Source organism: Hyaena hyaena, unplaced genomic scaffold (genome assembly GCF_003009895.1).
Source record: "Hyaena hyaena isolate Hyena2069 unplaced genomic scaffold, ASM300989v1 scaffold_1123, whole genome shotgun sequence".
Classification (NCBI taxonomy): Eukaryota; Metazoa; Chordata; class Mammalia; order Carnivora; family Hyaenidae; genus Hyaena; species Hyaena hyaena.
The window spans coordinates 236,903-263,110 of record NW_024081756.1 but is presented as its reverse complement, the minus strand read 5'-3'; the positions used below and the strand labels follow the sequence as shown (position 1 = coordinate 263,110).

The 26,208-nt window shown below is 39.1% G+C and overlaps 1 protein-coding gene across 1 annotated transcript in view; it reads right to left on the bottom strand.

Moving 5' to 3' along the window:
• TTN (titin) overlaps positions 1-26,208 on the bottom strand; it is a 274,001-nt gene that overhangs the window by 203,363 nt on the left and 44,430 nt on the right. The window contains 5 exon segments of the mRNA XM_039222380.1: positions 480-1,043; positions 3,156-3,434; positions 4,209-6,995; positions 18,678-18,734; positions 24,181-24,369. Coding sequence (XP_039078311.1) covers positions 480-1,043; positions 3,156-3,434; positions 4,209-6,995; positions 18,678-18,734; positions 24,181-24,369 — 3,876 coding nt within the window.

The following is a 26,208-nucleotide window of genomic DNA, read 5'->3' as shown; positions in this document are numbered from 1 at the left end:
AAATACACACAAGCCAACTCGACTTCCACAAAAAACAATTTTATCAAAGACAGTCAAGGGTCACCTAGACACTCGAAGTTCTTAGAAGAAACTTTAAACCAGCTTTGTTAATGGCAGACAGCTTTAAAAGAACAAAATGAGAACAAACTGAAGGTTGATGGGGGTGGGGGAAAAGGGAAAATGGGTGATGGGCATGGAGGAGGGCACTTGATAGAATGAGCACTGTGTGTTATATGGAAACCAACTTGACAATAAACTACTAAAAAAAAAAGAAACAAAAAAAACCCCAAAGTGATTCCCAAAGATGATTGAAAACATAAAATCCAACAATGCCAAGATTTCCTCAAACCCAAACAATCTCTTGGATGAAATTATTTTAATAATAATAAAATGCAGGGGCTGCATTGTTTACCAAAGATTTTCTACGGCAGCATCCTTAAAGAGAAGGAAGTGAAAGAGAATATTCACACATTTCTTACCTCTGATAGTCACTGTGGCTGAAGAGGAGCTGCTCCCAGCCTCGTTGGAAGCTGTACAGACATAGGTCCCCGAATCTTTTAGTTTGGCTAGAGGGATCTCAAGCGATGCTATTTTATCCTCAAAATAGATCTTGTAATCTTTTCCAGGGGGGAGTTTTTGCCCATCTTTGCTCCATGTAACTGTAACTTTTCTGTCTTCATCTACTTGGCACTCAAGGTGGATCTTCTTATTGATAGCTGATTGTACAGGTTCTAATTCTTTGATGAAATGTGGCTTGTCGATTATGATTAACTCAGCCTGGCAGATGTCAGCTCCAAATTTATTAGAAGCTTTACAAGAATAAACTCCTCTATCTTGAACTGTAAGATTCAAGAGTTCTAAAATGTGCTTGTTTTCTGCATCTGAAATCTTGCAGTTAGGGGAAGGCGAGAGTGCAGCACCGTCTTTCTGCCAAATGGTTTCAATCACAGGGGTCCCTAACACTGTGCAGAGGAACTTGGCTGTCTTACCCACAAAAGTTGTAATGGACTTAGGTCTGGATTAAAAGCTTGGTGGATACGCCTCTGCAAAAGAAATTTTTTTTCAACGTTATATTTTGTCCACATAGAAGCTCTTGTAACTATTCTAAGAAAGGGAAAAGAAGAGTTATATGTTTAGACAGACATGAGACATTGTTTAAAATAAGATAATAAGATGGAAAGATTTGTCCAAGGAAAGGGATGAGTGAGTTCTTTATAGAGGAGTGAGAGAGCACTTTATGTCTCTATTAGAAGAAAGAACAAACGTTGCTTTGTCTAGCAGCAACATCAACTTATTACTGTTAAAAGATTTGTCCACTTTAGTAGATTAGTTGTCTGAATTATCTGATAAGAAATTCAGCCAATATTTTAATTCTGTGAATTAGAAGACTGTGTAAAGAAGATAAAGAAAATGTACTTGACTCTTCTGAAGAGTAGGGACATTAAGTGATAAGAACATCAAGTTAGTGTTGTGAACTCTCTCTAACCTTCATGTCAACCATCAACAAATCCTTAAATGGCCCAACTTTGAATTCATCCCCTAAGTCAGTTCAAGTTTGTAAAAATATTTATACCAGTAATTTCCCATTTCCATTGTGTACTTTGAAGGAAGCCTCTAAGAATCTCTTTCAGTTAAAAATAAAATCGCCTCCTCCATCTTTCTCTTTTATTATTTGAAAGCTCATGTATTAGTCTTGTCACTGAACTGGCCTACTTTGGGAGGAGAGGTTTTCAAAAGTGTCCTTAAGAATACTGCCATGTAGTTGGCTGCATGGAAACTCTTTGATCACAAAGTGAAACCACTAGATGGGTTATCAGGGATCTGAGTTTCAGATTTTTTGATATGTAAAAGAGTTGCAGAGGTGAGGAAGCTACAGGGAACCCTGACTTTTCCAAGTCAAAGAGATGGGCTGGTTTTGCCTTTCCCCTCAGGCTTCTTTTGGAAAAGACCAAGGGACTGTCTCACCCAGATATTTAATGCATGGCTTCTCTCAAAAACATAGATAATTGCTACCTAGACCCTAGGCCATAGTTTTTTGTTTTTGTTTCTTAATGTTCATTTATTTACTTTGAAAGAGAGAGAGAGCAAGCGAGGGAGGGGCAGAGAGAGAGAGAAGGAGAGAGAGAATCCCAAGCAGGCTCCATACTGTCAGTAGAGAGCCCAGCATGGGGCTCAGACTCATGAACCTTGAGATCCTGACTTGAGCCAAAACCAACAGTGAGATGCTTAACCAACTGAGCCACCCATGCGCTCCCCTAAGCCATAGGTTATATTCACACTTTCCCTTGGAAGGAGAAAGCAAAAGAGAAAGAAAAAGAGACAGAAAAGAAAGGGAAAATGCTACACATTTTCCCTTTCTTTTCTTTCTCTTTCTTTCTTTCTTTCTTTCTTTCTTTCTTTCTTTCTTTCTTTCTTTCTTTCTTTCTTTCCTTCCTTCCTTCCTTCCTTCCTTCCTTTCCTTTCCTTTCCTTTCCTTTCCTTTCCTTCACTAATGAGGGAATTCAAACACTCGATGAGCATTAACTACTCAGAAGCTATCCTGTTGGTCAATTAGGAAATTGAGAACGGAACATTTATATAAGTTGCCCTTATTTTTAAATTAATAGGAAAGCCTAGGGTGAAAATCCTAGTGTGTAGTCCTGTAGAACTCCCTGTCTTTTATTAGGATCTAACTTTCATCTTATGCTTTGGCTTTTTTCAGTTTGTAATTCTGTTCTTAATTGGTTAACTGGTTCCAAATGATTAAATACATTGGGACATTATTTATTTTTTAGTAGCACCAAAGTATTCTGAAATTTTTCATAGTAAGTGCCACGCCAGGCCATGAGGCACTTCCAAGGCACTTCTGCAATGCCAGTCATTTTTTAAAACAAGAGAATGAACAAAATAACACCCAAAACCAAGGTTTCAGGTGCCACTGGTCATTTGATTCCTTGACGTTGTTTTCAAAATAATGTTATTTTTTTCTTTAGTTGCTCTTAGAAATATGACTCTAAATAATGATTTCCTGTCCCACATAGACTCTGCAGTACCTAGCCACCATGTTATAACTTGGCTATTGGTCTCTCCAGTTGGTAGGACATCCTGCACCTGTACAAAAAGCAAAATAGGCAATAGTATGAAATAGGACAACCACCTCGAAGTGTGTCATTTACCTGTCACAGTTAGGGTGGCTGTACAGCTGACACTGCCGTACTCATTGGAAGCCTTGCAGGTGTACTCGCCACAGTCAACAACCTGTGTTCTCAGGATTTCCAGGGTGGAGACATAATTTGAAGATCGGATAGAACACTTGTCACTTTCATAAATTTCTCGGCCAGCTTTAAACCACTGGAAGCGGACATTGGGGGCAGTGTGGATCTCACAGGTGAATTTGGCCAGGTGGCCCAGAGCTACTTCCAGGGGCTCGATTCTCCTTCTGATCACTGGGGCAGCTGCAAAGGGAAGCAGAGTCCATTAGCATGTTTCCTTACCGGGCCCTCCGCAGTTTTCTTCTAACTTCTGTTGCTGTTAATGAAGTAAAACAGTTGAAATTGGTGAGATGGATGGCAGCAGTTTAAGACAAGTGACTGGAAAATGAGAACAATTGCTGAAGGTAAAAGAAGATAATAAGTAGCTTTTAACGTCTTCAATCGTTACTTTGCTGTGAATTGTGAAAAAAAATGATTAAAAGGTGATGCTCTGGGCTTACATGCATAACATGATATATTCTTTAAATATACCATGCTGGCTAAGAACACTGTGAATAGCATTTCAAAATGTGATACACTACATACAGTGATGAAATGAAACAACATCAAAAAAGAAAAAATGAAAAACACAAATGGACAATTAATCATGGTTATTCTGAGTTTAGGGATGTGACCGGCAATTTCAGAGGAGCGAGGTGTTTGCTGACAGCTTTTGTTACATATTATTAAAATATTTTGAAGTAAATATAAACTAAAAAACCTGTCAGTATCATGAAAAATATGAAAACACATTTTATTTTAAAAATAAATAGCAATGTAGAGATGATGATGTACTACCCTGCAAGGCAGTAAGGAAAAAGGAGAATTAATAACCATGATTATGTCTGTGATGTCACTCTTACTCTACACAAATTGCACCCTGGCAGAGGAAGGTAAGTGAAAACTCAGTGATGAAAACTAAAACATTACGATCCAGTGAGTGTTAGAGCGCAACCCACTTCATCCTTAAAATCCAACCTCTTTTGACTACAGTGAGTTTTGCTGCAGTTGCTGTGTTTCCGTGTTCATTCAGGGCCTCACAGGTATATGTTCCTTGATGTTCTTCTGTATTTACTTTGTCGATTACTAGCGTGTATGTATTTTGATCTTGTAAACACTTGAACTTTTCATCTGAACGCACCAGTTTACCCTCAAAATACCAATTCACCTCTTTGGCATTTGTTATGGAAGACGTGAGGTTGACAGGGTCACCTTCCTCCACAGTAGTGTCCACCAAGGGCGTGTGAATGAGAGGATCATCCTCTCGGACTAAGCTACCCTCATCTTCCTGTCCTTTTCCGACGTCAACCTCCCCAGTACCACTTCCAGGGGACTTCCCTTTTTCCTCTGATGGCTTTGGTGTCTCATCCTGTTTTTCATCAGGGCTAGCAGCTGAAGCAACCTCATCAGGGACAGGTGTGGTCTCTGCAACTTTGACCTGACTTTCCACACGGAAACAGCTGACCTCTTCCACAGAGACGAGATATTTAGACTCAACTTCTGGTTCTCTGATTGCTTCAACATTCTGTGAATCTGAAAAAGGACCCATTTCTTCTTGCAAGCCTATTTTGCCTCCTTTCTGCATTCTGGGATCCTCAGCTGTGAGGATGTTTATTTCCTCACATATAATAGAGCACAAAGCATCCTTAAGTTCTGTTCTCAAGTTAGCCATTTGAGGATCAATGCCTTCAATAGCAATGGTTAATTCTTCTGTTAGAGTCTTCACTGAGGTAATAAGGTAGGTGCACATAATGCGTTTGGGCTCTTGGGTGAAGTTTATGGCCTTGACCTCCACCTTTTCAATGTTTCTTAACCATTCAGAGAAAAGGCTCGGGTGCTCACTGGCCACTGCTGCTTGCAAAGCCCTGCGGATGTGAGTTTTAAGGCTCAATCGTTCTTCTCCTGGAATTCCGGAAAGCAAACTTTCCTTACAAAGAGTGTCACTTCCCTGCACCTCCTGCACACCGTATATCACCATGGGCTCTTTTTTACATTCACTGGTTTGGTTCAGGGGCACTGCCAGGTTGTCAGAATGCTCTTCTTTGAGCAGTACCTGCTTTTCCTCACATGCGACTGGAAACCTCAAGGACTTGCCTTCCTCAGTCCTGTCTGCAAGATCTTGCACTGCACTTTCCAGTTGATCTGTACTTTCCATCAAAATTTCACCTTCTGAGCAGGTGTGTTCTGAAGGGATCTGGCGCTCACAGCTGACCTCAGAGATTGTAACGTCAGGACCCTTGAGAAATTCCATGCTGCCCTCAGCTAAGCTCTGACTCAGGATGGGAGCGCTTTGTGCCTCCTGCTCTTGCTGAGTCACTCTTTGCCCAGTATCCACTGCAGATTCTGTCTTTTCTTTTGGTAAAAGTACTTCCTCAGCCACAGAGGTTGGATATGAATGGGCTGGAGCTGCTTCGATTGAAGACTGTGGATAACTCCCTTCAGGTTCAGCTAATAATGTTTTCAGAGGCTCCACTGTTAATGAACTAATTTCCTCTATGGACAGAGCACTTGGGAAGACTTTTTCAGTATCTGATAGGACCACCTGTGACTCTGGCTCTTGAAGCATCAGGCTATCTTCTTTGGGGAGGGTTTTCTGGGCCTGGACAACCGGTGGCTGTAAACTGCGAGATGGTTCCTTGAGAGACTGAACACAAAGAGTGCCATCGATGGAAAGAAGTTCCCTGGTGCTGTCTGCATGAGGCATATTCTGCTCCAACGTGACTGTGGATTGCAATTGTTCAGCCACTAAAGTAACTTGGCTACTCAGTTCTTTGGTTTTAACAATATGCTCATAAGAAAGCTGCTGGTTTTCTTCTGCAATTAAAGCAGCTTTCACAACGGTATCCTTTACAAAAGCTGCAATTTCCTGCTCTGAGTCAAATGCCTCAATGGCAGGATCCTTTAATAACATCGGCGGAAAACCGTTTGTAGCCTCTGGTGTGGGCTTTGCTTTACAGGGAGCATCAGTCACATCCGGGTCTTCCAGAAGCACGAGCAGCTCTGCGGCACAGGTGGACTCACCCCACATATTCTCTGCTTTACAGACATAGAGGCCACTATCTTCCCTCTGAGGGTCATTGACGATGAACGTCCCGGAACCATCAGGATTATGAATGATGGTGTAATAAACATTGGTGCAAAGCTGTTTGTTTTCTTTGAACCACAAAACAGTGGGTGCAGGCTCTCCAAGTACCCTGTACTCAAAGATGGCGGGAAGCCCATGAGCACAGTGAATTGGTTTGAACTCCTTAATGAAGTAAGGAGGACAGGGACCTTCAAACTTGTCCAGAAGTTTTTTCACCGGTTCTGGTTCTGTCTCTTTGTGCTCCTCTCCTTTAGAACTTACTTTTAGATAGGCACTGCATACTGTCTGTCCATATTCATTGCTGGCAATACATGTATACTCTCCCTCATCCTCAAATTTGGTGAACAAAATAATCAGACTATGATCATTACCATCAAAAACAAACTTGTAGTCAGCAGAAGGGATTAACATCACTCCATTAAAGAACCACTGAATTTTAGGCTTGGGAATGCCAGTGACAGTAACAGATAGTTTAGCCACATCCCCTATGCTTATTTCAGCATCTGACACTTCTTTGATGAAAACTGGAACATGGCCTTCCTCTTTGGAATCAAATTTCGTTGAATGAACTGGAGGTTCAGACAAAGGTTCAAGTGTTTCCTTCCTATTAGATAATTGAAGGCCAGAGCTATAGGTTTGGAATCCTTCTTCTTCAGCAGACAGAAGAAAACTAGAAAACTCTGTATGGGGAAAAACGATTATTATTTTACTATCAATTTTATTTAACAACAACAAAAATATAGAAGTCAAGGATGATGTACCAGCTGGTGGCCACCTTTTGCTTTATTCCTGGAACCACTAGATTATCTTGAGATTTATCAAAAAGCACATTTCTAAATTTTTAACCTTAGCTCATGATATCACATTATATACTATGCCGATGCAACTTTCAATCCACATCACTTGTGTTAGAGTTTATAAATTTTAATGCTGTTTTATGAGTTTCTCTTTGTGATATAAAGTTTGAAAAACTGCTGCTTGTATGTTTATAATAAAAGAATCCAGGATTATTTAAATCAATTTCTAAAAAGATCTAGGATAATTCTTTATATTTAAGAATTTTCTTAAGAATGATATTTCTTGTCAAAGTGAAGACTGATGATTTCCAAAATAAAACCTCTGTTTCAGTTCCTGCTTATAAACTGAAGCTATTCTTAAAAATAAGAGGCCACAGGGGCGCCTGGGTGGCTCAGTCGTTAAGCGTCTGACTTCGGCTCAGGTCATGATCACGTGGTTTGTGCCTTCGAGCCCCGCGTCGGCGTCTGTGCTGACTGCCAGCTCAGAGCCTGGAGCCTGCTTCCGATTCTGTGGCTCCCTCTCTCTCTGACCCTCCCCTGTTCACGCTGTTTCTCTCTCTCTCTCAGAAATAAATAAAAAAAATATTAAAAAAAAAAATAAGAGGCCACAGGAAACACTTAATTTGAATTTGTAAGAGAACCACCTCTTTCGGTTCCTAGAAATTCAGGCCGCCTTTTGCCATATAAATTGCCATATTATTTTAACAAAGATTTATAAGGCTTTTGTTGTCAAGAAAATGAGAGAATCAGAAATAAAAGAAAACAACTCCAACATTAAAAACCGGATTGAACTTTATTGTGTGAGAAATACCTATACAGCCTTATGGAACAGAAAAACAAAAGAGTGAGTAACAGATATTCTTTAAACAGAATCATGGAGGACAGGATTAAAGGCTTAATTTGATAACAAGGAATTCGCTTTCCTTAAATCTGTTAGGAATGTAGAACAGCTCTGTTAATAATAGTTTTATTACCTTCCCCCAAAGCAGTATTATTATTTTATTAGTTCACTCGCCTTGCATATGATATAGTCAGGCCTTAATTCCTTTCTGTTCTGGTGTGGAAGGATTAGAAGGCATGACTCGACTGTTGGTTGACTATAAATGTCCTGGTAAACGTTATCTAGAGCATGTAGAATACATACTCAGTTATTTACTTTTTCAATTAGTAAGCCAGAAAACCATTGATTAATTTCATACACTAATGGCTACCACTTAACTTTACATTTAATTTGTAACGTATTACTCATACCCACTTGCCCTTCACTTGAACTCCCAAAATACCTGGAAAGGGAATGAATGTGAATATAGTTAAATTACCCCAACTCACTAATATGTTGAAATATCTTCAGCTGTTTTCCCTTCTAACATGGTGTTAAAATTCAGTAAATAAAAATTCAGTAAATACAGTAAATAAAATTCAAATGTGCTCAAACATGAAAGGTATAGTTAAAAATACATGTAGTAGTAGCAGCTAATAATTATGTCTAAACTCTAGTACATGTAATGCAATGAATTCTTTATCCAGCATCAGAGAAATTAATATTTCAGGCTTTTGTTATGTGCCATTGACTCAGAAACAAAATTCTATTTAATTATCTACCACAAGTAAGCCAAGACTTATTTTTCTTTATTCAGTCATTGTTATTCTGAATATCCTCATGTTCAATGCATATGAGACTACAAGAATTCTAGTGAGCAAAATCAAATTCTTCCTTCCTGTCAATTCGATAAAATGTTTTTTCCCTCCCTTCCTCCCTTCCTCCCTCCCTCCCTCTCTCCCTCCCTTCTTTCCTTCCTTCCATCCATCCATCCATCCATCCATCCTTCCTTCCTTCCTGAAACAGATTTTGAACTGCCTTGCCACTGTGCCAGCTATTGCCATGTTTGTCACGATCTGAATTTCTAATTTACTGAAACATCCATTTTGTAACTAGGAGTAGAATAAATTCCTAAGTCCCTGAACTATAGAATTAGTTTTATTTCCGGGATTGATGATGTGATATAATACGTTATACCCATACTTAGTACCACAGATATTGTGTGCTCACTGGTTGAGACAGAAACTATTGTTCCACAACAGTATATCTGGATGAGTTATGGTGACTCAAAACAGGTAAAACAAATGTTTGGGGTGTGTGTGGGAGGAGGGGAGGACTTAGTCAGGGAGGGATGTAAAGCCTGACTGCTCTATCTATATTCTGCACATTCTCTCAATTGCTTCTTTAATTTGGAAGAGTTTAAGGGAATCCTACTGTGGGGATAAAAATTGATAGAGGAAAGAAACATAAATAGAATTGAATATATGAATTCTTTGGAATATTAAATTTAAATTGTTTAATTTTTTAGAATTAAAAGCAATATGTTTAATATGATCATGGTATATAACACTTGGTTATTGAAGGGGACAAATACAGCTATTAGGTAACAGTAAGTAATTTAGAGTTAGACAGAGGAAATATTCACAACTTCAGTACTATATTCTATTGTTTTTCTCATTTGTTGCAAAACTAAAATTATCCTAAACTGTGTCAAGAAAAGTTATCACTGGAACCACACAGAATCACAGAGTTGAACAATCACCTCTGAGGTCCTCTGGTCCAACTCTTCATTTTCAGTTAAGAAAACTGAATTTTTAAATATTTATTACATCTTATGTACAAAGATTCAGGTTCACAGTGATAACATAGATACATTGTTAAGAATTTTTTGAATTTACTAGAATTACAATTTTGAAAAACAAAGTTACTTTAGGAACATATATACATCCTAAATTTGAATACTTAGGAATTTCTAGTTTTAAAAATGAAATTCAGTAAAAATGACGGGAAAGCTGAATATCTTGTTATTTGCATAACCTGAAATACAAATTACCATATTGCTCACTACTAAAAATGTCTCCCCTTCTTTTTTTTCTAATTTTAAAGATTCTGAAATTGGCCTGTGGTTTAAAATTTCTGTATAGGGGCGCCTGGGTGGCTCAGCTGGTTAAGCGTCTGACTTCAGCTCAGGTCATGATCTCACAACTCGTGGGTTTGAGCCCCACATCGGGCTCTGTGCTGACAGCTCAGAGCCTGGAGCCTACTTCAGATTCTGTATCTCCCTCTCTCTCTGACTCTCCCCTGCTCACACTGTCTGTCTCTCTCTCAGAAATAAATAAAACATTTAAAAAAATAAAGTAAAATTTCTGTATAATTGTAATATAGTAGTTTCCCGCCTACTCCCCACCCCAGGCCAATATCGAATGCTGTATTTGACACTTGATGCCATTTTAAAAATCGAGAAAATGGGGTGTCCCCCAAAGTGGAAAGATCTTTCTTTGTATATTTTGCAAATGTCTAGATGAACTCTACCCAAAAAAGAAAGCACCATTGGTCCCTTCAAAACCAGCAAGAGTTAAAATATTTAAGAAGAGGGATATTAACACTGAAAATATCTGTAAAAGAGCCAAACAAAGATATTAAGATTGCAACATAAAACAGATTATAGAATTCATTATCAACCGGCTGAAGCTGGTTTCTGTTGTTTGTTTTGTCTATTCTAAGTCCAAGTCAGTACGGATGGATGTGAATGCAAAAGGGTTATAATTTCAAAAATGACTGATAGAGCAGAGGGGAGATTTACCTTACCGATTTGTCCACATGGTCATGTGACACAGTCTTCCATCTTGTGTTTTACTTTACTTAAATAGCATATCTGCTAAAAGAGAATGCATTCTACTGAGGCTCTTTTGCGGAGGACGAACGAGGGTAAAGCAGCAGTACAAACATTCGGGTAGCCACAGAGATATTTAATTGTGCTTGATGATTCACAACATAGTTGACACAGTGATAGTTCCACAGTGTAGATGACAGAATATTTACACGTATTACAAACATGAGATTTCTCCAGAGAGAACCTGTTTTCCCAGGAGTTTCCCACATATTGAATTCAAATCGAGTAGTAGACCTATTTGGAAATTTATTGGATTGATACAGGTTGGAAAATCTGGGAGCATTTGAACCGATTTAATAATTACTGAGGCACTGAAACATTGTGTGGGAAACTAAGTTAGTGTGAGGGTCGCACAGGTCTCCGCCATTCCTGACTCATTTGTAGCTACACACCTGTACTCGCCTTCATCATCTTTCACTAAGCTTGTTATAAATAGGTTGTGAAATCCTATGCCACTTTCCTCAGCACTAAACCTTGTACCTTGCACCAATCTCCCATCTTTGTACCAGTAAACCATGGGTCTTGGAGAGCCACGAACTAAACACTGGAAATAAGCTGCAGTACCTAAAGGTGCGTAACAGTCAGAAATACCTTTGATAAACCTGGGAGGCCCTTCGACCACCTGAAATTCAAAAAAGCTGCCTGAATATTTGCTCTTTAGGACCAATTCTTCCTTCACACTGCTTAAAGTCACTTTACTTTTCTTTGTCGTCATAGCAAACATTTCGGAATCTCCCATGGTGAGGAATCCCCGGCAGATAGCCTCTCCTACTCGATTGATAGCTCTGCACCTATATGTCGCACTGTCAGATGGACACACATTTCGAATTTTAAGGGTGTGACTTCCCTTCTCCTCACTGATCACATATTTGATGTTATCTGGTTCAATGCACATATATTCTTTATACCATTTAACTTCGGGGCTAGGGATGCCTATGACCGAACATTTGAACACAGCGTCTGAATTTTCTGGAATTTTAAAATCACAAATAGGCATTATAAAGCGAGGAGGCATTTCAAATACCTCTAAATCAATTTTTAAATCTTTGTTGTCTTCCTCCCTTGAAGCCATACTTGGATCTGCTAAATTCAATGGTAGAACATCCAGACTCACAATCATGCTTTTATGATCAGGAGTAAATTCAGGAACTGTGACTATTTTCACTTGCTTCTCAAATTCTTTAACATCTTTTTCACTTAATTCCACTTCCAGAACAATTTCTTGAGGAGAAGGTGTTCTGGATGATGCAGTGTTTTCCAAATCAAACTCCATGACATGCTGATGTGTTACTGGAGGTGGGAGAGCCACCGCTCTTTCCTTCTGCGGTTCTATGTCTACACTGGCAAAGCTCTTTGCTTCCCCTATGATGTTTACTGCGTGGCACATGTACTCTCCTGCCTCTCCTTTTTGAATGTTAGAAATTTCCAAAGAACACACATTACCCACCCTTTCTATTTTGATTCTTTCATCTGGCTCTAGCAAAGATTTATTTCGATACCATTTCACACCAGGAACTGGAATGCCCTCAACTTCAACAATGAAGCCTAACGTTGTGTTCTCATATATCTTCCTTTTGGTCAGAGGCTCAATGAAAGAAGGGGGCATTTCATTGTCTTTTGGTTCAATGGCTTCATTGGGTGTGCCAAATGAATCGGAACGCCATAGTTCATAAGCTGAACTTCTCTCTTCTGAAGGTGTATGGAAATGTTCATTTGGTGTACTGTCCTTCCTTTCTGTTTTTGATGGGTATCCTTTAAAGTGTCCAGTAGGGTTTGGTCCTCCAGTAGGAATAGAATATTTTTCAACCATTTCTCCTCCTAAAGGTGTAGAATATCTCTCGACTGCCTCTCCTGGGGGTGTGGAATATCTCTCTAGCGCCTCTCCTGGGGGTGTAGAATATCTCTCTAGCGCCTCCCCTGGGGGTGTAGAATATCTCTCTAGTGCCTCCCCTGGGGGTGTAGAATATCTCTCTAGTGCCTCCCCTGGGGGTGTGGAATATCTCTCTGCTACCTCGCCTTCGGAAGGTGTTGAGTACCTTTCGGCAGCTTCTTCTAACGGTGTGGTTCTTTCAACAGTTTCACCTCCTGAATTTGTTGAGGGTTGTTTAGTTGTATCTGAAGGAGTAAAATATAAATCAGGAGACTTTGGAGTTTCAAAATGCTCAACGGAGGACGGAGGTGTATAAAACTGATCTAACTCAGAGATCTCTTCACTGCTTGTACTTGCCACCTCAATCGAAACATCAGATTCAGGAGAAAATGGGCGACCTAATGTTTCCTGTTGTTGGTTGTAATATTCATACACAGTGCTGAAAGTTACTTCTTCAACCTCCATTGACGTGACTGATTCACTCTGAACATGCTTTGCCTTGCGTTTGGTGTCTTTCACGTCAGGAACTTGGTGCTTTCCAGCAGCAAGTAAATATTGTGCTAGGGAGGTCTCAGAGTCCGTTACTTCTGCTGTATGTGCTTCATCCGATTTAGGAAGATTTTCGGAAAAACAAGTTTCTATCTTTCCTCTTTGAGTAGCGGAGAAAGAAGTTTCATTCTGAACTTGAACTTCTTCACAACATTTTTCTTTTCCAAAGGCATCACTTTCTTCACTTGTTTGTTCCTTTGGATTCTGCTGTTCCTCGGTTGTCAAGAGTGGAAAGCACTGAGTCAAGGAGACTTTTCTATGGGGTGTGGCTGCCTCGTGATCATCATCACCCTTGTGGTCTCCCCAAATTCCAGTGACATATCCCTGTGTCCCGCCACCCTGCTTTTGAAATGAGGCCAACTCTGGTTCCAAAATATGTTCTTCTTCCATTTCACAAACCTCTAAAAGCTTTTCCTCGCTTGCTGCTTTTTTCAAATGTGAAATGAAACTTCCATCTCCATTTTCTAGGGAACTTTTTTCCTCAGAAATATTCATTTCTCCTACAGCAGCAGACGAGGTTTCAAGTGAGGCCCATGATTCACTGTGGGTTTCTTCAGAGAAGGATTTAAGGGAAATATCAGTATGTGAAATTTCTAAATTCTGTTCCTGTGTACGTTTTTCCAAATAAAAGGTATTTTCATCCGAATGGCTTTTCTCCATCATAGTCCTACCTGAAAACCCCTGACTGGAAGGAATTTCTGGATTGGTGAATATGTTATTTTGTACACTTTTAGAAGTATTTTGTGTTTCAGATTGAAATGTTCCAGTGCCAGCAATTTCTTCTTCATAAAGTGTTTCCTGTTGCCTAGTTTCCTGCCCTTGAAACTCCTTCACTGGATCTCCTATATGAGAATACATTTGTTTTAGATCAAATACAATGTTCTCAGCATCAGCTATTTCAGGATCAGGATGTTGGATTTTTAAATATGCTTCTGGTTGACTGCCATCTAATGCCTGAAATTTTATATTTTCATTTTCTATTTGAGGGTGGAATTGCTTTAAGTCAAATGTAATAGGTGCTTCATGTTCCGTCCTTTCTGAAATTGCAGGCTGATCTATGAGACCTATTTCTTTTGGTTGTTCCCTCTCTTGTACTTTATATTCCGTAAGAGTTTGAGAAGAAAGCAACTTTAAATTCATTTCAATGTCAGAGGAATCTGGTTCAGCATTTGGAGACATTGTCTCTGCCTGATGTAGGTTACCTGATCTTGAAACACTTGGCTTTAATGGAAAGTCTCTGTCACCACGCTTCCTTTGAGGAGGATTGACAAATTTCTTGGGAAGTCTTTTTTCTAGAAGTCCTTTTTCTACACGTTGTAACTTTTCAAATGCAATGATTTTATGCTTCACCTTTTTTCCTGGGTAATAGCTTTCTTCACCCAGGGGTTCTTCATACGCAGTGATAGAGGAATCTTTTGTATCATAACAATCAGAAGGTCTCTCAGAGATATTTGCAAAATAGTCACGTTGGGCATATTCTTGCACATCTTCCCTTTCTGCTTCAAGTTTTCTGAAATCATTTTTTGCCTCTTTTCTAACTTTTTTAACTTCACTGATATCCTCAACAAATGGATAAACAGTACCCTCTGCTTGGTACAGTTTTGATTTTTCACTTACACGTCCCTCTTTCCCCATACCCTGACATTGTACGAGTTGGGCAATGATAGGCTTGTTGATTTTTGTGGCTCTAGAAGCACCCCACATAAATCTAGGTAGTTTTTCCCTGGAATATGTGCAACGAACTTGGCTTTTCTGGTCTATCTGTTCAGTTGTCTCAAAGCTTTGAAAACATTCCCTTATAGAACGCTCTTTTATATTGGATGGGGGAATAAAAGGACCAGGTAGATAACCATAAAAATGCACCCTTTCAGATTCTCCCTGAATTTGTTCGTCTTTGAAATATTTTGCATAAATTCCACCAATATTTCCCAATTGACTATACTCCCTGAGAGGGTCAGGCTCCACTGTCAGATCTGAAACACTCTCAGCTGTTCCTGAATTGTTCTCAGCCACACATTTATATTTTCCAGAATCGTGAGAATTGAGGTCATTAATATATAATCTGTGGCTAAAATGAGCTTCTTCAAACTGAAACTTCTGGTTCTGCTTTAACATGACTCCATTTTGAAACCATGTTACAACTGGCTTAGGCTCACCAGACAATAAACATTCAAGTATTATGGATCCCCCTTCCCCACATCTGATATGCTTCGGCATTTCCTGTAACATCTTCGGTGGCTCGTTAGTAATATCAGACGAAAATATAAATTTGTGTTTTGGTGACTGCGAAGCCTCAGCTCGAGGTGTTGCTTCAGCTCCCAGCTCCTCAGGGTGAAACAATTCTCCTGAGTCTTTATCCTGTTCTGGGGTAGGAGTAGCTGCTGTTATCTGAATTTCTACAGGGAAGGAAAGCAATTCTGCGTCTGCAGAGGGAGGAGGACATGGGGGGTTAGTGTGTAACATACGGAGATTCGTTTGGCCCTTTTGTCTCAAAGACGAATGAATGCCTTTTGTTTGGTCAAACACCAGTGCCAGCTCCTCTTCCTCATCCACGTACTCGTGAAACACTGGGACTCTGTGTGCTTCAACACCGTGCCCTTGTTTTGCTTTCACTCTAAGTATGCCAGTGGTTTTCACTGTTCCATATTGGTTAAACAGCACACAGGTAACAGAACCTTCGTTTCGAGGAAGAGCAGAAGAAAAAGTTAATATTGAATAGTTTTCCGAGGTCTGAGAGATAAAGCCTCGGTTCCGGGGGATTGGGATATCATTGTTATACCACGTCACTATGGGTGGAGGATATCCTTGAAAATGACACACAAATTTGCAACTGTCCCCTTCATAAACTTCTTGAGATTCAATTTCTTGAAGAAACGAAGGTGGGCAATGCTGTGGATGTTTTTGGAAAGGACTTTCATAAAATTGTGTGATTTTTTCTTCTTGTTCAGATTTGAATTCATCAACTTTTGTGTACGTAGAGTGCTGTAATTCTCTCAAATTATCCTTTCTTATTCTCACACTATCTTGGTCTTCATTTTCTTCAACATTTATAACTGCACCAAAAGATTCGCTGGCATGTGGCATAATAACGTGGGGCACCTTTTCAGGAGTCTCATAGATTTCCTCGTTCTTATTTACAATGGTGATAGTTCTAGAGGACTCTCCAATTTCAGTTTTGGTCATAATTTCTCCAAGTGGTTCTCTTGCTTGGGTATCCTCACTTACTAGAATCTGACCATATAAATGGTCTTTTTGTAGATTTTCTCTTAGAAATGCCTCTTGGCTCATTCTTATTTCAGTCTGGAGAATTTCTTCAACAACAGTAGTTTGAAAGCTTCTGGGAGGTTCCCCAGATGCTACATTTTGATCCATTTGATTAGAAAGGACATGTGGGTTTGGGACAATACCCTCGCTTGAATGATCTACCTTATCCCTACTTTCGGCCAGATCAGATACAGACCTGCTTTCTATCTCTCTGGAGAATAGAATGTCTTTATCGCCAGCTTCACTTCTCAGAGTTCTTGAGCTGATTTCTGATGACATTTCTGAAAGAGATAATTTCTTTTTCTCCATTAAGATTTTTCTAGCCTCCCGTAAACGTTGCAACTTCATTTTGGTCTCCTCGTCCAGGAAGCGTTCGCCTACATTAAGCCATTTGCTTTCTAAATATTCTTCATCATACAGAAAGTCAGTTTTCTTGCCCGGACTTACTGTCTTAAAGTGTATAGTTCGCATCAATCCCATTTGTTCTACATCTTGTTTTTTGTTAAAGGGAGAGCCAGTAAACCTCAGGCCCACCTTTATTCTGTCTTCCCCCCTTTCAGCTACAGCCTCCATATTTTCATGTGTCTGTTCTGCCCTTTTCAGAAATTCTAAACATTTCTCATCTTGCCCTTTTTGCATAACAAGCAAGGATGCCGTTGATTCAGCAGACCCTTCGCTATTAACTGCCAATAATCTATAACTTCCAGAATCTCTGTGCTGGACACTTTTAACCTCTAAGCTGGAAGAGTGATGATGTAAATCACTCTCAGTTTTTATAACCCGTCGAAGACCTGTTGGGATAGGTCGGTTATTATGAAACCAAGTCATTTCTGGAGTTGGACAGGCAATTAATTTACACATGAAAACAACGGGTTCGCCCTCTAAAACATATTGAAATGCAAGTTTTTGGGTAAAAGAAGGCTTGAAATATTCGGGCCAGGAGCTCGTAGATGATATTCTACTTGCATATCGTTTAGCAGCCATGGAGCTGTGGTCTAAGTCTTCAGAATCGGAAAAGGCGTCACGTGTATCTCTTTCTGAATGTTCTGATTCCCCCTCAGAGGACAATTCTGAAAAAAAAAAATAAATTATAAAGCATTTTACTATTTTCCATCGTATTTGAAAAAGTTGAAAATGAATGAAATTGCAAAATAGGAAATAAAATAAAATGCATGCTACAGATTCTCACAAATCCATAAAAAAAAAATTCACTCACCATATTTGTTCGAATAAACGCAACACCATGCTCTGTTTAAAAGATTCTGACACGAAAATCGTTCGTTGTCTGGTCTTTTCTTCAAACTGTTGAAATTTCTTCTTGAACAAGCAAAAATGCATTTCAAAATAACATGTTCCTGTGCATGTTTGTTTTGAGAGTAGGAAATCTTTGTTCTTTTGGTGGCTAAGAGGAAAATCTTACCTGACTTGCAGAGAGTGGAATAAACGCCCTTTCTGATCCTTTTGATTGTTTGATTAAATTATTATATTTTTGAGCATCAACTGTTTAAAAATATCTACAAGAACTTTAACCATAAGTAATTAGCTAAAACAAAATGAGAAGGCGTTTATTCGAACTAATACAGCCATAAGGTCACAATGTTACACAAAGAAAAGCAGGCAATAAGGATCACGTAAGGCAGCTATCTGCAAGCCAGTGTAAGAGACAGATCAATGTTAAAATGATGTATGTGCATGAAGTGTAAACCAGAATGGGAATGTAACATTTTCACACATCCTAAATAAAGTAGCATTTCAATCATCATAATTCATTCATGACATTGCATTCTGAGACTGACAGCTAGGTGATTGCCTATTGTTCAGTTTAACTTGCTGTGACTTTGAAAACAAAGTTCTACTAATTGATTTCATGCATTAAGATGACAACTTTTTCTAATACACACTCATGAAAATGGCTGCAAACACGAAGTTGAATATGGCTGATAAATTTTAAATACAAGACTTTAAATTACCATCAAACAAATTACTGTGAAATGCATGTAACCATCAGCATTCTAAACCAGGCATGCGACATAGTAATATATACTCTAAGAGATATATTTGTACATCTATGTCATTTTTCTCAATATTCCTAAGAGAAAGTAGGCAGGTCAAGGATTCTATTAATCCTTCGGAATTTCTACTTAAATCTCACATCCAATGTAACAATACCTTTCATCTCCACCTCAATCTCCTGTTCAATCCTCCCGTGCAAAATGGATTCTGGCGCTAAAATGGGAAAACATATAAAGAGGATTTTAATGATTAATCCAATATACCTTCTGCCTCAATTCATATATTCATACAATTATAATTTTTTTCTTTATTCTAGTAACAGAAAACTATATCCCCCAAGTGCACCCAAAAACTCCATGCCAGTCAAATCGATGAGCTGATAAAAGTACATGACAATGCTGGCAGAAAGATTTTGAAACATTTTTATTTTAGGTTCTCTGTGAAAGTTCCACTTTTAGTTTCATAATTCCCCATGCCTGTACATGCATTCCAAAAAGCAATCCACAAACTAACGGAATATTCTCTTTTAAAAAAAAAAAAAGTCCTATCAATGGAACACTTGCTAAGAGATGGAATCACATTTAGAAGGAACATGCATTTTCTAACTTGCCGCCTTTTGCCGAGGGCTATTCTCAGGTGTTCCTGCAGAATTAAGTGTTTCCTGCTTAGTAAATATGCCTTTCATCTGGGCCACCTTTAAAACTTGAGACTACGCAAAGTCTGATTACACGGTAAGGAGCAAAACAAAGAGTCCTCAACTCAAAACAGCTTTTATTATATAGGGAAAAGGTGCAGGCTTTAGACACAATTGTCTCTGGGGCAGCTTCTTGCGAAAAGTGGGCGGTCGGGTTCTCTCTCGTCCTTCTGTCCACCTGTGTGGCGCTGGGTGAGAACGCTGGCCTCCCTGGCTCCTCCGCTTCTTGGGGGCTTTGACATGAAGTGAACGACAAGCTTGCTGTTTTCTTTGATGATTCTCTCCTTACTTCACAGGTTGTTTTAATTTGTGACTCTTTGGATGTTTTAATACTTTTAGTGTCTGAACCAAGGGCAATGTTTGTAACTGTTCTGGCTTGCGATTCATTTGCTAGGTAAGAATAAAGTTAGGAAAAGGAATAAATTAGCTGTGTTTGTAAGAGTAAAACACATGCTGAACTTAGAGAAGGTGATGTGACATTAGGATGAGAAGGAAAGCAGCATGTTAGTCCCCAAACTAATATATGATATATCTATGCTTACTACGTACAGAAGAACTCCACTCAAACAGACTTATGGGGTTTTACCTTCCTACTTGAACTTCGCGGATAACTATGCTGCCTACATAAAGTTAGAAGGCCAAAGTAAAAGAGGAACATGTAAAGATTTGTCTTATGTTCAATAATTAGATAACTGTGCCTGATCCTTCATTTTTCAACCACTTAAAAGTGGCTTATCTTTTCCCTTTATTAAGTACCAGTGAGGCAGCCTGGACTTTTCAAAGGAAAAATGCTCACGCTCCAAGAGCACTTTAATGATATGGTCAATTAGAACTGAGTGAACTGGAAACCCTGTGGCGAAAATGTCCAGCTCAGATCCATTATGGCCATGTGATCAAGCATGTACCATGGCCCTAGGTTCCTTAGGAAGTGAGGTGAAAGACCTACATTTTTCCTACCTCCACAACATGGCCAATTCTCAATTCTATGGCTGCAGAAACTGTCATAGTTGTCACCGTGTCACCTCCAGATAAATAATCACTCTGTGTGATTATTGCGCTAGCCAGCAGCTATGGTGAAATTGAGGGTCAACTCTGGATGGTTGAATTTTCTATCTAATAAATAACTAGTTCTCAGTTCTTGAGCTAGTCCCTTTGAAGCCTATGAAAATATTACCAAAAATCACTACAGGACAAAATGTCAGACTAAGAGATGAAAAAGACTCTTTTGGACAAATAAGATTACAGAAATATTAAATGATATATAAGCCTGTTTCAAAATTCAGAGCCAAGATGTCTGTCATATAGCACTGTACTATCCCCTGCTCATCTCTAACATCTCAGAAATGGTATGGACAGATCAGGAAAGACTTTGAGGCCACAGCTCTCCATGGACCCCTGGGGGTGCTAGAACTTCTTCCATCAGCTTCTTTCCACAGGACTCAGTAAAGACTCTTTGCCTGAAGACATACAGCATGGGATTCTAGCACCTAAAGAGTAACTTTCCTGTTATTAGTATAATAATACTAATGAAAGTATTTAAGAGGAAGTTCATGGATAAAAGGAAGAGCTTATCTTTTCCAAGACAAATTTATTCATGCCCTTCCAGACACGGTGGCAAATCAAGCCCAATAACAACGAAAATAATAATCTTGCCATGGAATTATTCTACAATTCCAGGATGATCTGAGACTGTAAAGCAGCACATCTATTAAGAAATAGCTATTAAAAAAAAAAAATAGCTATAGACTCCTGAGGTTGGTCCAGACAGAGCCCTATCATTGTCAGTGCCCAATTTGTTATTTTCATAGCCTCCTTATATAAACATCTAGAACTTCCAGATCTGCAAACAAAGTGCAGATGAGAACTTTTGAGCCTCCTAATATTACAATAATTGAATTTAACCTTGGCGTAATATCAGGCACAATAATAAATCATCAATACTTGATGAACTGTAACAGCTTGACCTTCTTCACTGTACCTCATAGGTGGCATATTTGGAAAATACTAGAAAAAGCGGCGCATATGAAATAAGCTGTAACCTTCTGAAATGAGATTTGAAAGTTACACTTCCTTGAACCTAGACTGGAAAGTTAGAATGTTCATCACAAGTTTGGCCAATAACTTGGCTGACTTTCGTAAGTCTTTTATGAATAGAGGGCTGAGTTAGAGATATTCTAATTAATATATTCATTGATCCAATTTGCATGGCAGAAAAGCTGCATAAAGCGATGGGGATGAAATGAAGCAAGTCAGAGCTAAAAACCAAATAAGCACCTTCTACGCTTAGTACTGCTGACGTTGTCTTCTCTCCATACTCGTTGTGTACACTGCAGCTGTACAATCCTTGGTCTACCGGCTGAACATTACATATGATAAGAAACTGAGTATTTCCATGTTGTGACTGCTTCACTCTTTCAGAGTCCTCGATCTTTACACCTTCATGAGTCCAGGTTACATCAACAGGGGATTCATCTTGTAAAACACAGACGAACTGAGCAGTGTCGCCGCACTTTACACAGAGGTCCTGAAGCTGCAGGAGAATCTTTGGTGCCTCACCCACTGCCTCTTCAGCAAAGTCCCCAGATAACTCAGTGCTTTCTGCAATTTGTGAAAGGGACGCAGTGTGGCGCAACTCTACATTTTGAACCGATGCTGCTGTGTGGATGGAACTTTGAGATATACTTTCAAAAACCTGTGATTCATATTCATATGATGATCCTTGAAATGACTTAATTTCACTTTGGGATAGTTTGCTCTCCTGCTTTGTGAAAGAGGACTCTGCCACTGCCTGGGACTTGGTGGACTCTCTTACATCTTTCCCAGAACTCTGCCTAGCTAGGGCTTGCACTGTATAATCAAGTGACAAGAAAAAGAAAAGAATATTAAGATCTAAGCTTTGTCACTTGGTTAGGTTAGTAACATAAAATGGATTGGAAGATGAAGATGAAAGATGTCATTGTCACTTGGAAGCAGCATGCCAAATGCAGTATGCTCTAGGATGTCAGATCATACAAAAGAAAGCTCATTCCCAGTGATCCAGTGATGAATGGATGATGAAGGCTCATGCGGATGCCACACTGTATCTGGTCCTTCCTTCTGTTGTCACTGCAGCTAACCAGAGTGACATAGTCTCTCTTTCTCTCTCTTCACCCCCCTTCCTGAGATACCATTTGTCCTTCTTCCATATACTTTATAAACAATATACAGCAAATGGATCTTGAATGATGCAACTATGAGATGTTGTTTAGAAAAGTAAAAACATCAAGCAAAGCTGATGCCTAAAAAAAACCACTTACTAGTGTAATACACAGAATATACACTTCAGTGAGATTGAAATTGCATAGGTTAGCCCATAATTGAGAACTTGGTGGGTGTTACGTTATTAGTAAATTATCGACTGACCACAGTATGCAAGGAGACAGACAGCAGAGACTCTCATTAGTAACAGAGGGAGTAGGAGGTATCCAAGTCTTTAAAGCAACATGGGCTTTACCTTTCGGGGTCACTGTGAGTGTAGCGGCACAAGAGGCTTCCCCAGCACTATTGGCGGCTTTGCAAGAGTACTGCCCAGCATGCTCTGAGTAAGCATCGACTATAAGCATTAAAGCCATGCCTGTGGACTCCTCAAAATGGAAAACTACATCTTTTGTTGGTAGAATTGGCTTCTGGTCATGAAACCACTGGATTTCTGGCTTGGGAATGCCAAAAACCCTTGCATGAAATCTGACTGTCTCCCCGCTGTGCACCCTGAGGCTTGACAGAGGCTGGATGAAGATGGGCTTTTGGCCAAGGGAGTCCTTCTTAAATGAAACAGACGAAGAGACATGCCATTGGGAGTTTGATGTAACTTCTCCAAATTTGCTAAATCCTGAAAAGAAGCATGCCAACCTTTAATGTCTTACCCTGCATTGAAACCAGAACTCATTCGGAGTTGTCTACAGATCTGTCACAAATTTCAATGGTGGACTAGAAGCCAGTCCAACCCTATTGCCTTGTCAACATATGCCACTATAGGAGCCAAATCATACACGTTCACTTCCATTTTCCAGACAAACAAGCAGAGACATAAACAGTCTAAGAAACTTCACTGTATTGTTTGTGAAGGCAGTAGTGAAGTACACAATTTAGTTTAGGTATTCTTGTTTTCTGTTTTTATTTTCTTTCCCTCTGGTTATTAAATCAGATTTTCTATTTTGTAAACCACTTTCAATTGATTATTAAGAAAATACCTAATTATTATAGTGTTTAAAATGAGGGAAAAACCAAAGTTGCCCTTAATCCTATGTATTTGTATATAGTTAAGAACACATAGACTAAATTAGCTTAGCAAAAATAGTCTGATCGTATAAAAATATTTTCATCTTGTTTTGAATCAAAGTGCCCCCACTACCAGGGAAGTGTTTCTGATTGCAGTTTAAAAGCCCCGAGGATCAGAAATGCTAAACCATCTTTGGACTGGGCCCCTTAACCTGAAGGCATTCTTTGAATGATGGCGAATGCATCTAGGTGGTGTCCAGGCCCGAAATCATCCTCTGTAGCTTCTGTGAAGTCAGAATCGTGTCAAGACAATGGGGGGAGAGTAGTGTTGACATTAAAAAAAAATTTTTTTTTTAAATGTTCATCCTAGTTAAATGAGAAAATAAATGCATGTACGTATTTCTTTAGCACATTTCTCTCCATTCTGATACATGCTGATTAGAAAGCATGAAAGCTGGCGAGGAGAGCAGTACATTACAAAACACTATAAAGACAAAGCAGGGCAAAATAGAAAATGATGGTTTGTGATTCATAAGGAGATGGGATAAAAGAAAAGTAAGAACGCCGCATATTACATGGAAACGATTAATTGCGTTAAAAGAGAACGGTAGTGCCAATGATGGTTTACGTGGAATCTTTAGTGACTGTTACTGGCCTTGTGAGATTAGATCCATATTTAAATGTGGTTTTTAAAGTTGTTTACTGTACCTGCCAGTCTCAAGTTGGCTGTGCTTGATACTTGACCAACAGCATTATTAGCAACAAAAGTGTAAGTTCCTTCATCTTCCGGAAAAGCTTCGGCAATTTCCAGTTGGTAAGTGTCTTCAAACTGAGTCATTCTAAAGAACCGAGATGGCTTGATTTTCTTGTCTTTGGCATACCAAGACACTTTGAGATCTGCATCACAAAAGAACAAAAAGATATTTAAATCACAAAAAGTGATGGATAATTTTACCTGCAGACACACTATTGATTACCTTGCTGACGACATTTCATATCTATCTTAACAACATACTTCTCTTTTGGGCATGCCACATCTGCTCTCATAGGTTTTCCTTTCATCTTTAAGAAAAGCATGATTCTAGAAAAATCTAGCTTATAGACTTGCAATATTTGAAATTTTATAATTTTAATTCTACTCTTTTTAACTAATTGCAGGTCATGCTGCGGACACAGGGACAAGGTTTTGACATAGCGACCTTGAGAAAAAGACAGTCCTAAGGTAGAGGCATCGGGCTGTGTTTGATGTAGGATTGTGGTTGCTTACTAGGAGAGGAAGAAAGGAAATCTGCACGTCTGGTAGGCAGAGAGATCAATCAAACAGAGCTGAGAGAACCAACATACCCAAAAGGGTAAAACAGACACCCTATAGTCTGAAGAAACAATTTCTATGTTGTTAGTGCCAATAAGCAAGCACTGAAAGGTCTGAGCACAGCAAAAAATAATTTTTAAAACTGAGATTAATGGAATTTGGGCACCTTAGCTAGATTTGGCTTTTTTCAAAGTAACAGTAATAATAAATAATAATAATAAAACTAGCTCTTTTCACATAAGCAGTTGAATCATATTAAAATGATAGAAAATAACCCAAAAGCAAAGATAAAATAACCTTATATTGTTATGGTTTAAGGTAAAGTGCATGTGAAAACATATCATACTTCATTGAAACAATAACCTTGTAAGTCAAGAGTGATTTTAAATTTAGTTATCTATTTTAAAAGCCACAGCCCAAGCCGAGTATGATCACTATACCACTTCTTTGTCTCATTACCATCTATAGAGGATTCTGTTATGGTCTAATCAGCTAGTGTTTGCACTTTAGCACAAATATTGGCTTGTGAAGGTTCCCCTCCTTCCTGCCCATGGTGGTAGGTTTATAAACTACAGGTTCTCCTTTTAAATCTCTTCACTTCCGCAGGTAGCAAGGTAAGGTAGAAAATGGAACCCTGATACCACAATTTACCAGCTGTGTGACCTTAGGCCCGTCATTTGATCTGTCTGGACCAGTCTTCTCATTTGTAAAATGAGACGCATAATAATTCATGAGCTATGCTTTGCAACAAACTGTTGTGTGAATTAAATGGCTTACATGTGGAAAGGGCTTTATAAACCACTGTCACAAGTCAGTCATTATAGAAAGAATGTTTAGCCTCACATAGGATCAGCAATGCCTTTAATAACTTACCAAAAGTCAGGGCCATGTGATGTAAGAGACAATACCATCACATGGAATTTAGCAATCATTCTATAAATATTTAGTTTGTCTATAAAACTTCAATAGAAATGGAATAATGAAGAGTTTGGTCTACTGCTTTATAAGGTTTTCTGCATATTCCTACTGACAGAGGTGAATTGATTGAAGCCCTAGGATAGGCATGCATTGCCAAAAATAAATGAGTTAAAAGGTGAGACCTTTCTTGGTAATGGATTTCTGACTGAGCTGCCCCTTTCTGTGTCAGTCACTGGACTCTTTTGGCTTCTGTGAGGCCATCCCACTGCCCCTGCTCCCCATTCTACTACTCCATTGTATTTGGTCTCTAAATTCTGTTAATTCCACCTCTTGAATTCAATCTACACTCTTGTTTCTCCCGATTCCCCTAGTTGAAGGCCTTGTCAACACTTTTGAACTCTATGAGGATGGCCTCTCCCTGGTTCTCACCTGGTCTCACCTCCCACATCCGATCATTCCTCTTTTCACTACTACAGGAGTGTCTTTAAAAAGTAAATCATGTTACC